At 32.4% G+C, this 13,309-nt stretch overlaps 1 protein-coding gene across 6 annotated transcripts in view; it reads right to left on the reverse strand.

Moving 5' to 3' along the window:
• METTL25 (methyltransferase like 25) overlaps positions 1-13,309 on the reverse strand; it is a 123,633-nt gene that overhangs the window by 51,802 nt on the left and 58,522 nt on the right. For all 6 annotated transcript variants that reach the window (XR_012518401.1, XR_012518403.1, XR_012518402.1 and 3 more), the window contains 2 exons: positions 5,580-5,674; positions 1,536-1,565 (listed from right to left, as the gene is read on the reverse strand). Coding sequence is in view for 3 of the 6 variants with exons in the window: in XM_074402476.1 (XP_074258577.1) it covers positions 1,536-1,565; positions 5,580-5,674 (125 nt within the window). In the remaining 3 variants the exon portion in view is untranslated. The remainder of the gene's footprint in view (positions 1-1,535; positions 1,566-5,579; positions 5,675-13,309) is intronic.

Below are 13,309 nucleotides of genomic sequence, written 5' to 3' on the forward strand. Positions count from 1 at the left end.
TGAAAAGGGCACTAAGTTGGAAGTCAGGGCTCTGCAATTAACTAAGGGAACTAGAACACACTATTAAACTTTTGCTACATATAATTCTCATGTAGGTTTAGGATAATACCCAACTGATGAGAGCAAACACTTGTAAAATTAAAAAACACCACACTAATGTATTGGAGTATGATGATAAAAGTTCTTTCTTTTTTTCCTAGACCTCTAGAAAACCATTAAGTTAAGAGGTAGTATAGTAGTTAAGAGCTTGAACTCCAGACTCAGATTCAAGTCTCAGTCTTTGTTACCTTACAGTCTCTCATGTGTATAATGGGATAATAAGAGTACATACTATATGGTGTTATGCATTTACTACCTCAGTTGATGAGAAAATCTTCTAAACAGTACTTTAAACAGTATTTTTAATCTCTGTGTCAAATTTAGCTATTATTTTCATGATCATAATTATTAATGATCTATAACAGCAACAACAGTTGACATTTATTAAGCATTTACTATATGCTAGATATTGTTTTAAGCATTTTACATTTTTATTCATTTAATCTTCACAACCCTATAGAAAGGTATTATTATTACTCCTATTTTTTTCCTATTTTACAGATAAAGAAATTAAGCTACAGAGAAATTATGACATGTGTCCAAGGTCATTAACTATTAGGTAATAAAGACATGATGCAAACCAGCAGTTTGTAACTAAAGTTCCACACAAAGTTCCCAAACTCAAATGATATGCTCTAGTGCTAATGCCTTCAAAAGAACCAGATTTTATCAATTTTAAGATAGGCAAAGTGACTATATTAAAAAGAAAACTACATACAAAATGGTTATCAAAGTTCCTGGTCCAGAGTAATCCCTCAGTAAATACTTGTTATTAAAATAATTTTTAAAATTATACTTTACACAATTCAAATGGACATATTAATGCTTTTTGAACAAAAGCAAAAGAAAGATTTCTAAACTTTAGGTTAAATTTAAAAATTTTATGAAAGGGTTAAAAAATTGTTAAAAAATTCTTAATGTTTCCTGAACACAAAGTAAACGATAAGACAATTACATGGATATTTTGAGGATTATATTTAACTTTTGTTTCTAAGTGCAAACCCATTTGGCTCAGCAGCTAATGGCCAGTCAAGTCAGTAAAGAAAAAAGTTATCAAAAATCAACTGAAGTATGTGTACTGGACTGTAGTTAAAATAATGTACTGAATAATATAGATTATCTTTGCATGAACTAAGCAGATAAAAGCCTAATTGTCAACAACAGCATTCTTTAAAAATATTTATGGTTTAGTATAATATGAAGAAATGAGAAGTTAGTATAACAGAATCATGCAGAAATTTTCCTAAAAGCTCAAAAGTTCTGAAAAGTTCATTTTGTTTTTAAAGTCAACTTACAGAAAATACACAAATTTGAATATGCATCTGGGACAAGATATTTATTAAATTCCATCAGGTTTTAAGTTCATCAGCAGGTCAAGTATGAAGAGTACTTGAGAGAAAAATTATAGTGTTCATCAGTTAAACACTCTTACTTACCCCCTGGCCAACTGCAACCCGCTCCAATGCCTTAAAGGGAAAAAAACAAAACAGACTGCTGATATATTGAGTCTTATCTTTTAATATTTATAAACACACTGTATAAGAGTTTGTAAAACTGACATTTAGAAAGATAAATTATGTGATAACATGTAAGTTTATGCACTTAACAGTGTTAATATCATTAAAGAATGTTAACTAGTATGCTTGTGTAATTTAGAGCTAATTTATAATGGATGTGTGTCATATACACAAACACATATCCTTGAATGTCAATTCTAATTATACACAGTCCTTGAATTTCAGAAGAAATTAGAAAACAGGAAAGCAAGGAAATGACACATTGTTGGCTCATTTTTAGTGCAGCTGAAACAACCAAATAAATCCAAAACTATTATTATGCATATATACAGACATAGATATATTTATATATTTTAACATATTTTCTCATAATTTTAATAAACATATGATATCATCTTTTAGTAAACAAAGTAACCTAGACTGCAATCAAAAACCTACTTTAGAAAACTGTATGTATTTTTGGTCTGTGTGATCTACAATTCAAATCAAATTCACATATGATCAAGTGCCAGGTAGAAGAGAAAGTAAGATGTATTGTTACAATTTTATATATATACACTAGTTTTTACATTTGTATTTATTTAAAATCCAAAACAGTTTTTACAAAATATTTCCTAACATTTCTAATAAGTACTCATAATTCAAAACGTATGAAAGATTTTTCATAATTTAAATAAGGAACAGTCTTCTGAAACTTTGAGTTTTTAGACATAATTCTACATATATATAATTTTTAAACTAAATTTGATTTTTAAAATTTAAAATTTAATCTAAAAAATTTAAATTAGAAAATATTTCAAACACAGAAAAGTAATACATGTATAAGAGATGTGCATATACTTGCTACTCAAATTTAAAATACCCATATTTGCTTCAGGTCTTTAGATTTTTATAAATGAAACTGTTTATTCATAGCTAAATCATACACTTTTGAAATGAAAAGATAATTTACAGATTATCTTTTTATAAGAGCAATTTTTGCAGATACACAAGATCACTGACAAGTAACTTTCCTCAAGTTGCATAACTAGTTAGCAAAAAACCGAACAACTAAAAACTTGTTCTTTGAATCCTGCTTCATTCTCATGTCCTCACACCATGTAGGGTTAGTGGGAAAAAGAGTTCACTGCATGAAAACTGGCTTCACAGAAATGGTTTGAAAAAAAAAATGTAATTTTCCCATTTACTTGAAGAATACTTTCACTGAACATCTAGAGCCAGGTAGAATGTTACGAATACAGTAGACAGCTACTACATAATTTTCAAATTATGTTAAACAGCAACAGGTTCAGAACAGATTTCTCACTGAAGATAATAAGGAGTTTTCATTTATGGTATTTCTTGTGCCAATTTCAGATTAAACTTTTGTTATAAATTTTCCTAAAAGCTGAACTGAATTTAAAAAAAAAAGCCTTTAAAAAGGTGATTTGGTGTCAATAAAAATATATACCCCAGGACTGCTTTTGGTATGTGTTACCGATGAGCTTAATTTAGAAATAGAAATAAGAAATTTTTATTACATAATAAGAGATAATCAGGTAGGTGGTAAAAAGTGTTTTGCATACATTAATACTGTTCTTGAACACTGACAAAGAGGATGAAGAAAACATACTAAGTATTCATTTCATACTAGTCTGGAATCATTTAGAAGTTTTATCAGGCTTAAGGTATGCTAATGAGATTGCTCAAATTTAATTAATATTTTGTGTCTGGTTAGTATCCATAACTGTTTATTTGAAAGCATTCCCCAGAAAAGTATCTTTTTTTAAAAAAAAAAAAAGATATCACTAAGAAATTGCCAAAACAATTTCTCTGAGTACTGTTTAAGCTTTGAATATTTGTCAAAAATGTCAGTTATGAAGCAAAAAGTAATAAAATAAGATATATTAAAAAATTTGTTCTTACACTTTCCAGCATTACTTTGGAATCAAAAAAATAAGTCAAGGCGGACATGGGTTGAGATGGAGCTAAGGAGTAGGGCATTCCACGAGCAGCTGACATTGGTCAGGACAAGTTCAGACCAACATGGTCTGCTAATTTTATATTTACAGAATTTATTTTCCAAAGTCGTCTTTTTGGTTCTTTGAATGCTTAATAGAAATCAATATTTTTTTATGGATACAATATATTATTTTGATTTTCTAAGGGATATTACATAGTTCTTTCCTTTTAGATCATCTACATTTCTTCCCAGCTGCTTTTTTTTCCCCTTCCTTAAAATCCCATCTTTATTTTTTTGTTGGACTTCCCTTAGATATCTATTGACTCTTGGCTTTCTGTTAGTAATTAAAATGTGGATGACATAAATCTGATTCGAAGTATTTTGCTTAGGAGTGAAGACTATTAGTTGTGGGTCTCACTTGTTACACTGTAAAGTCCCTGATGCCAATATCTTGAGGTCTTTTCTCTGAGGCTAGCTAGATTCGCTTTAAAAAGACCATTTCAATTTATTACATCAAAGGTATAACACTAGCTATAGCATTTTGATGCTCAAGTTATCACAAGAAGAACCTGTCATTCTAACAAGACCTTGAACAAGTACCATTTATTAGAGAGTGAGAGAACAAGACAAATTTCCAGAAAAGTAGTTTAAATGGGGATACAAAAGAAAACTATTATGTTAGCATAAATACATTTCTAAGATAATTCTAGTAAATATAACTTAGAACACTGGCACACTATTTCTTACATTGCTATGTAACAAAAGCATAGAAATAATGGGCTCTAAAAGAATTAGTTTACTTTGCAGTTGGACTGTAAACATATTATTTAATCAACTGTGTTTTTTATTTTCTTAAATTTTTATTGTATAAATTTAAAGTGTACAATGTGATTTTTAAATATATGTATAAAAACATGTTTATATATATAAATATATGTTTATATATATATGTTTATATATAAATATATGTCTAGATAGATAGATGGACAGTTCCCAACTTTCAACTTTGTGATGGTGCAAAAGTGATATGCATTCAGTAGATACTATACTTTGACTACTCATACAACCATTTTATTTTTCACTTTTCATACAGTTTTCAATAAATTGCATGAGATATTCAATACTTTATTATAAAACGGGCTTTGTGTTAGATGATTTTGCCCAACTGTAGGTTAATGTAAGTGTTCTGACCATGTTTAAAGTAGTCTAAGTTAAGCTATGATATTTGGCAAGTTATGTGTATTAAGTGCATTTTTGTGTCAAGATAGTTTCAATGTATGAAGGGTTTACTAGGATATAACCCCATCATAAGCTGAGCAGCAACTGTATCTATATAGATATGTTATTAGTAACATATCCACCATCTTACATAATTACCTTCTGTGTGTATGTGCAATAAGAACACCTAAAATCTACTCGTAGATTTCCGTTATATAATACAATATTAACTATAGTCCTTAAATTGTACTTTAAATCTCTAAATTTATTAATCCTACATAGCTACAGCATTTTAAATTTCTGAAAACACAAAAATCACTTACACTATTCAAATCATTTCTTCGTAAAGTGACATAGTGCCATGAACAGAGAACATTATGGGCTAGAGTGTTCTAGATCTGAGGGCACTAGTCAAATGCAGCATAATAAATGTTTCATTTAATTAGATAGTTACTTCATCTCCCAGTTAGCTTAATATTTTTCCCATTCTATAAAGATTTAGGAAACAAAATGATCTGCTATAAAGTAACACAAACCACAGAGCTTTGGATAAAGTACTGAACACTTTACATTATTTTTATATAATAATTGGAATAATTATATATAACTTTTGTTATGATGCTGCATGTGGAGTGGCTATTGTTTAAAGGGCAAGCCATTTTTTTCTTATAATTTCCAATGCACAAAAGCATTAATGATGCTGTTCTGCAAAATTTGGCATTGAATATATGATACTAGCCCAAAATAATAAATTCTGCAACATCTGGACAAAGCTGTTATTCCAGGAAAAAATATAACCATACCAAACATGCTGACATTCTGGCATTACGACCACAGCACCATCTCTCTTCCTTTAAATAGCGGCACATTGGAAATCCCCACTTTTTCTGAGTACATTCTGCAGATGCAGGAAAAATATGAATTATTTAAATAAAATTCTTCCATTTTCAGTTAAGATAAATAATCTACTGAGAAAGCAAATCAGTCACTGAGAAAGTTAAACAGTAGTTAAACATGGAAATGGTGATGTTTAACAGTTCATTCCAGTTTGTTAATTGAAAGCATACTAATGTTATGAAAATGGTATTTGCTCAACACAGCTGCTTTGTGTTTAAGTTCCAAGTCTGGTACCAACCAATTTGCCAAAACAATTTGTCTAAGATTTAGCAATTTAAAATGCAAATACTCTTGATATTTAGTTAACTATAGGAGACAAGCAATAAGATACTGAAAATTTATTGCCAACCTGACTTTTTTTTTTAAAAAGTGACTTACATTGACATTTGGCAATTTATTATAGAACACTATAAATTCATTCCTAACAATGTTGAAGCATCAGAATTTTTTTAGCCACTATGTTTCCATTTGGAAAAAGAACAGCTGTACAGGCTATTTTTTCATTATATTTAGAGACTGTAATATTTTCAACTATGACCCAGTTTGGCTCAATTGCACCTATATTTTACAATAATAACAAAATTCAATGTTCATTACTTAATCACATATCTACTGCCTAACTTACACAGTTACACATGCAATGTGGTGATGTTCAAATTCCTGATGTAGAACTATTAGTTCCATAGGGTTTTTGAAAAAGAAAAGAAAGCAATTTCAATTTTAAATTAAAGCCTGTAAATTTTTATTTTATTTTTTTTTAAAAGTTACAAGTAAAAGAAAGTTGAGATAAACATAAATTTCTATTATATTATAAAAGGTAAAATAAAATAAAAACAAAAAAGTGCTTTATAAGAAAATGCAATTGGGATAGATTCAACTAAATAAATGTCTGTACCAGATAATAAACGTCTGCTCAGATAAATTTTGATTAAAACAGAACAAGTTTAAATTTTACAATCACAGCCTGTGAGAGAGGTTTCTTTCAGGTATTTAAAATTTGTCATAGACGCTACTGAAAATCAGATGAAGATATGGACCATCCCCGCCAGGAATAGAAATAATAATACAAATAAACAACTCAACAGTAAAACAATTCAATAATGTAATTAAAATATAGCCAAAGGATCTGAATAGACATTTCTGAAAAGATGGCATACAAATGGTCAACAGCTATATGAAAAAATGCTGAATATCACTAATCATCAGGGAAATGCAAATCAGATAGCCATATAAAAAACAATACGGAGGTTTCTCAAAAAACAAAAACAGAACTACCAAACATACAATCCAGAAATCCCATTACTGAATATTTATCCAAAGGAAAATAATCAGTATCTCAAAGGGAAATCACATGTTTATTGCTATTCACAATAGCAAAGATGAAATCATCCTAAGTATCCATCAAAAGATGAATAGATATAAAGAAAATAAGGTATTATAAACACAATAGAATACTATTGGTCCAAAAAAAATCCTGCATTTATAGCAATATGGATAGAAATGGAAGTCATTGTATTAAGTGAAATAAGCAAGGCACAGAAAGGCAAATATCACACATTTTCACTCATATATGACAGCTAAAAATGTTACCTCATGGAGATAGGGAGTAGAATGATAGTTACCAGAGTCTGGGAGGAGTATGTGTGTTTCGGGGAGAAGTGGATGAAGAAAGGTAGATTAGCTGGTACAAACATACAATAGAATTGAAGGAATAAGTTTTAATATTCAATAGCACAATAGATGGCTATAGTTAACGACAATATATTGTATATTTAAGAATAGCTAGAAAAGATTTAAAATGTTCCCAGTACACAAAAATAATGAAGGCTTGAGGTGATGGATATTCTGAATACTCTTGTCTTGATCACTATACATTCTATGCATTTATCAAAATATCACATGTACCCCATAAATATGTACAAATATTTTTTATCAATGAAAATGCTAGTATATACACAGCACTTAATGTTGAGACACTATTGTAAATCCTTTAAATGTATTAACTAGCTTCAGTTCCTAGAACAATTCTGTGAAGCAGGTATAGTATTATTCTCATGTTCCAGACAGGGAAACTGAGAACGGACAGGTTAGTAAATTGCCTTACTTACAAATCTAGCACAAGGCAGTGCTGGAATTTAAACTCAGGCAGTCTGACTCCAGAACTCATACTCTTAACCATGAAGCTATATAAATGTGCATTAACAAACAATTTCACTTACAGTTGCATAGGACTCATAGAGCCCTTGCAGCCTAGCCAAGTTCTAGGGATTCTGGGCTACTTCTATTTCCAAGATGACTTCGAACAGTGGTTTGGGTTTTATTGAAGGTTTTATGATTTAAATGAGACATGATTATTGTTAAATGAAAGGGTTACAATAAGTATTATATTATTTTTTCTGACAAATAGAAAAAAAGATCTTACTGTAAAAAGTGAAGGTATAGAGAGATGGGACTATGCTATTTTATTCAAACTGTTTTATTACTAAGCAATAAAAACGCTAGTTCCCTCTTTCCCCATCCATTCTCTCCTTGTTCCTTGTAGTAACAGAGCACTCAAATGTTGAGATTAGAGGCTGCAATTCTGATTTCCATGCAACTACTAGGATAGCTACAAGACTAAGCTGTAGCCAATTGAATGTGGGCAGAAATCCTATATGCAAATTCTAAATCATATACTTAAAAGGGATGGGGGGTATGCTCTTTCACCCACACTTTCCACCCCTACCTGCTTATTTCATTTCTTTTCTATCTGGAATGTGTTCATGGTACCAAGTGAACTAAGACCATGCAAACAAGAGCAGTAGAAAGTAGTGCAAAGAAATAGAAGAATCTTAGATTCCTATAAGAGTTTTTGGTTCAGGGCTTCTAGAGCAGCTCTACTTGTTGGCCTCTGGATTGAAATATACATGTTCCTGTGCCTTGTATAAGTCACTGTTACTTTGGTTCTAAATCTCTTTTACATTTAAATCTTCATCTTAACCTAATGTTTGCCAAACGTTTTATAGCTCAGCACTCTTGGAGTATAGCAAAATTTGTATGTCACATTAGAATAAACAGATGAGGATGACTGGTCACAGGCAAAACCCAGGGAACAAAGTAAACAGTATCTCAGGAATGACCATAAAACATTCATGGCACAGTACTTACATACCTCTGTTCTAATTAATATAGAAGTCTTTTTCTGAGGATGTGCTATTTGAGCAGAGATTTAAATCTAATAAAGAAGCATGCCATGAAAAAAAGATTTAATGAAATGTGAAACAAAATTTAAAAATTCAGCTTCCAGTAGGATATATTCTCCAAAAACAAAATAGAGAATATCTCACAACTTAAAATGATAAGTGACTAGCAGTTTCTTTTTAGGTATGCTTTAACTTTTTTTTTTTCTTTTTCTTTTTTTTAATTATACTTCCAAGTTCTGGGGTACATGTGCAGATCATGCAGAATTGTTACACAGGTATACACATGCCATGGTGGTTTGCTGCATCCCCCCGCCCTGTGTCATCTACGTTAGGTATTCTCGGAATGTTATCCCTCCCCAATCCCTCTACCCCCTAGCTCCCCCAACCCCCCAACAGGCCCCAGTATGTGATGTCCTCCTCCCTGTGTCCATGTGTTTTCATTGTTCAACACTCACTTATGTGTGAGAACAAGCAGTATTTGGTTTTCTGCTCTTGTGTCAGTTTGCTGAGAATGATGGTTTCCAGCTTCATCCATGCCCCTGCAAAGGACATGAACTCATCCTGTTGTATGGCTGCATAGTATCCCATGGGGTGTATGTGCCACATTTCCTTTATCCAGTCTATCATTGATGGGCATTTGGGTTGGTCTTTGCTATGGTAAACAGTGCCACAATGAACATATGTGTGCATATGTCTTTAAAACAGAATGCTTTATAATCCTTTGGGTATATACCCAGTAATGGGATTGCTGGGTCAAATGGTATTTCTATTTCTAGATCCTTAAGGAATCGCCACACTGTCTTCCACAATGGTTGAACTATTTTACACTCTCACCAACAGTGTAAAAGCGTTCCTATTTCTCCACATCCTCTCCAGCATCTGCTATCTCCAGATTTTTAACGATCGCCATTCTAACTGGTGTGAGATGGTATCTAAATGTGGTTTTCATTTGCATTTCTCTAATGACAAGTGATAATGGGTCTTTTTTCCTAAGTTTGTTGGCTGCATAAATGTCTTCTTTTGAAAAGTATCTGTTCATATCCTTTGCCCACTTTTTGATGGGGTTGTTTTTTTCTTGTAAATTTGTTTAAGTTCTTTGTAGATTATGGATATTAGCCCTTTGTTAGATGGATAGGTTGCAATTTTTTTAACTTCTTCTAATATCCTAACCAAATACCTACAAACAAACAAAGTTGTAGCACTTGAAGAAAAAGAGATGAAAGTCAACACAGTGCAGAATATGAAAAAAATCCAAAAAACAATTGATGTGTAATGAGAGGTATGATTAGTAGGCCATCACTGCTCTGTGATTTACCTTAGGCTGCCAGGAAAAAGGCTTGTCTACTTTTTGAAAATAGGCAGAGAGGTTTTCCCTCAGTGATAATCTAAAGAAAACTTGGACTGGAAAAAATACTACTGAATATTAGATTGAAAGGGGTACAGTATATCTAAAAAATATACTATACTGGAAAGGGTATATTATTAGAAGAAAAAAAACTAATACAAGAAACCCACAGCCAAGTATAATTCCAAATTATTGACCCACAGAAACTATGAGAGATAATAAATAATTATTGTGACTATAAGCCATTGAATTTTGGGGTGATTTCTTTCACAGCATTAGATAACACATACCGTCTACAGTTACCAATGAGAAGTAAGGAGATTTATCCCATACAAGGAATGTGGGAAAAACATCCACTCTTGAAGAGTATGAGTAGTGTGCTTCATTACAAGAGTTAGGTTTTGATTAGGTGAGAAAATAAAGAAACTTTCAGAGAAGAGGCAAAATATATAGACAATATTTATAATGACTGACTGTGAATTCCAGAAAATGGGACATTTAGTCAAAACCAGGGGCTTATGGAGATACCTTTGATTAGGGTCCTGGAAGGAAGAAATGAGCTGCGAGTCCTCGGGGTCTAGCTGATATGAATAGGGATAAAAGGCATGATGAGATTAGCCCTAAGGTTCTAAAGACAAAGTGGTGAAGCTGTAAGTGTTGTGGTGGAGGGAAGGTGAGGTGAAAATTTTTCCAGGGGAACAGAGTTCTGGGCTTCCCAATTGATTTCTGGTGACAAAGGGAAGATATAGGCAGAGAAACACAGGATTCCTGGATTCCCTGTTGTCTCCAGATGATACTGACAGAAGCCAGCAAGGGAGTCATCAGACATGGAGCTCATGAGGCTGTCATTGGAGAAGTGGAGCATAATAAAAGATGGTCTTACTTCAAGTATGTTTCCTGACTTGTGGTGATAAAGATTATTAGGCTGAAGGAGGGTTATAGTCTTTCTTAGAGCTCATAAAGTGACTATCACCACAGCAAAGGCTGACAGAGGGTACTCAACCCATGTGTAAGAGAGGTTCCTCTTACATATTTAATAATGCATGAAGGACAGAAGGGCAGTCTTAACTTGATGCACCTGGCTCCCTGAATTTCTAACCAGAACACCTAGGAACTTTTAAGATACTAGTGCAGTTTACAGGAAATGCCAGCCTTGGCTCAAGGCTATATTAAAAGGCATCACTCCTCTGGACACCATGAGGTTACATAACCATCTTGAAGTTTTCTGAATCTGCATTAATAGTTTCCTCTGTGGTTGAGATCACGGTGGCCTCAGACCTTTGCTCTTTTCCTAATGGAGTTAAGTGTAAACAACTGATAAAGAGGCAGTAAATCCTCAACCTCAAAGCCTTTTATGTAGATCTTCAATATTATCTTCAGAATCTGTTTCATTAGTTTCATTCTGACTGCAGTGAAGACTGAAGCTCTTTCATAAACTACTTTGATGTATCAGTCTTCTCTTGGTGTTCATATACTCATATTCAAATCTAATCAAATTGAGCATTAATCATCCTTTACCAGTGAATCAAGCTGCTTTCCTCTAGCCTCACTTCCCTAATTTTGGAATAGATGAAGTCTCTTGTTTTCTATCCTATTTCTTAGTATTTCTTGCAAGCTTTAGAAATAATAATCTCTTCATTTTAAAGACTGTACTAGTTATTCCTTCCTGTGTTAATATCATTATCCACCTAATTAAACAAGCTTAAACTTTAGAACCCTTTCACATTATTCTAAACTCTTATCCATACATCTTGTTAATGATACTTCTTTGTCATATTCAGTCTTCATGAGCTACTAGTTTGGTAATGTGATACCTACTCATTAAATTTTGTTGTGCTATTTTGGTCTTCTTGCCCGTCCTTCATACTAAGAGCAATATTATCTTTCTAAAACACCCACATTAACTTTGTCAACAGCAGCCCTTGTTTCCCTCAACACTCTAATCTATGATAACAAACCCAATGGGTTAAAAAATACTCACTGTAGATTTCCGAAAACTTTTGATACCCACTCCTTAAAGAATCTCTTCATTTGGCTTCCGTAATATCATTCTCTGTTATTTGTGGCCTTAATTCTTTTTATACTCCCTTGCTGACTCATTACTTTCTATCTGGCTATGAAGTGTTCCTGTGGTTTCGTCCTGCCACTCCCACATAGTTTTAATACTTTCTTTGAACAAAGGCTCACAAACTCAAATACCTGCAGTGGTTAAACACATGTATAAAGTGGTAGGTAGACTGTAATAGGTATGAAGCCATTTGTATGGTAACCAAGTATCACATTTTCTGGGTCCTACTGCTTTTTAAAGCACAAGGTGGGTATAACAAGACTACCTGAATTGCCCAAAATTAGTCTGTGAGAACCCTTTGTCAGTGATAGCCAATTTGTAACCCTTGCACTATCTATACTCTTCCCCTAACTATATTCTTTGTCTAGGATAACTTACCTATACCTCAATACATAATGATAATTATTGTATTAGATTTCTCAGGCTGCAGTAACAAATAAATACAAACTGGGTAGCTTAAGACAACAGAAATTTATTGTCTCACAAATCTAGATGTCAGAAGTCCAAAATCAAGCTGTTGGCTAGACCACACACCCTTTGAAGTTTCTAGGGAAAAATACTTCATCGTCTCTTCCATTACCTGGTTTCTGGTGATTACTGGTAATCCTTGTCATTTTCAACCTGTCTTTACATGGCAGTTTTCTCTCTGTGTATCTCTGTGTGCTCTCTCCTAGGATGTTAATTATTGGATTTAGGGCATACCCAATCCAGTATGATGATCCCATCTTAACTAATCAAATTTGCAAAGACTCAGTTTTCAAATAAGGTCATATTTTCAAGTTCATGAACATGACTTTTTGGGAGGCAATAATCAACCTACTACCACTCTTAAATTATATCTACATTCCTATACTCTTCTGCGAGATCTAGTTATGCATTATCAATACCCTAACCACCATTTCCAAATAGATATTTCACTGGCACCTTAAAATAAACATGTCTAAAATAAAACTAACTTCATAATACGAATCTAGATCTCATGAAGTTTCATAGTAACTGGCACTAATATTTATTCATTTACACAAGTCAAAAAATTCAGGA

The sequence above is a fragment of the Saimiri boliviensis genome, chromosome 7 (assembly GCF_048565385.1).
Source record: "Saimiri boliviensis isolate mSaiBol1 chromosome 7, mSaiBol1.pri, whole genome shotgun sequence".
NCBI lineage: Eukaryota > Metazoa > Chordata > Mammalia > Primates > Cebidae > Saimiri > Saimiri boliviensis.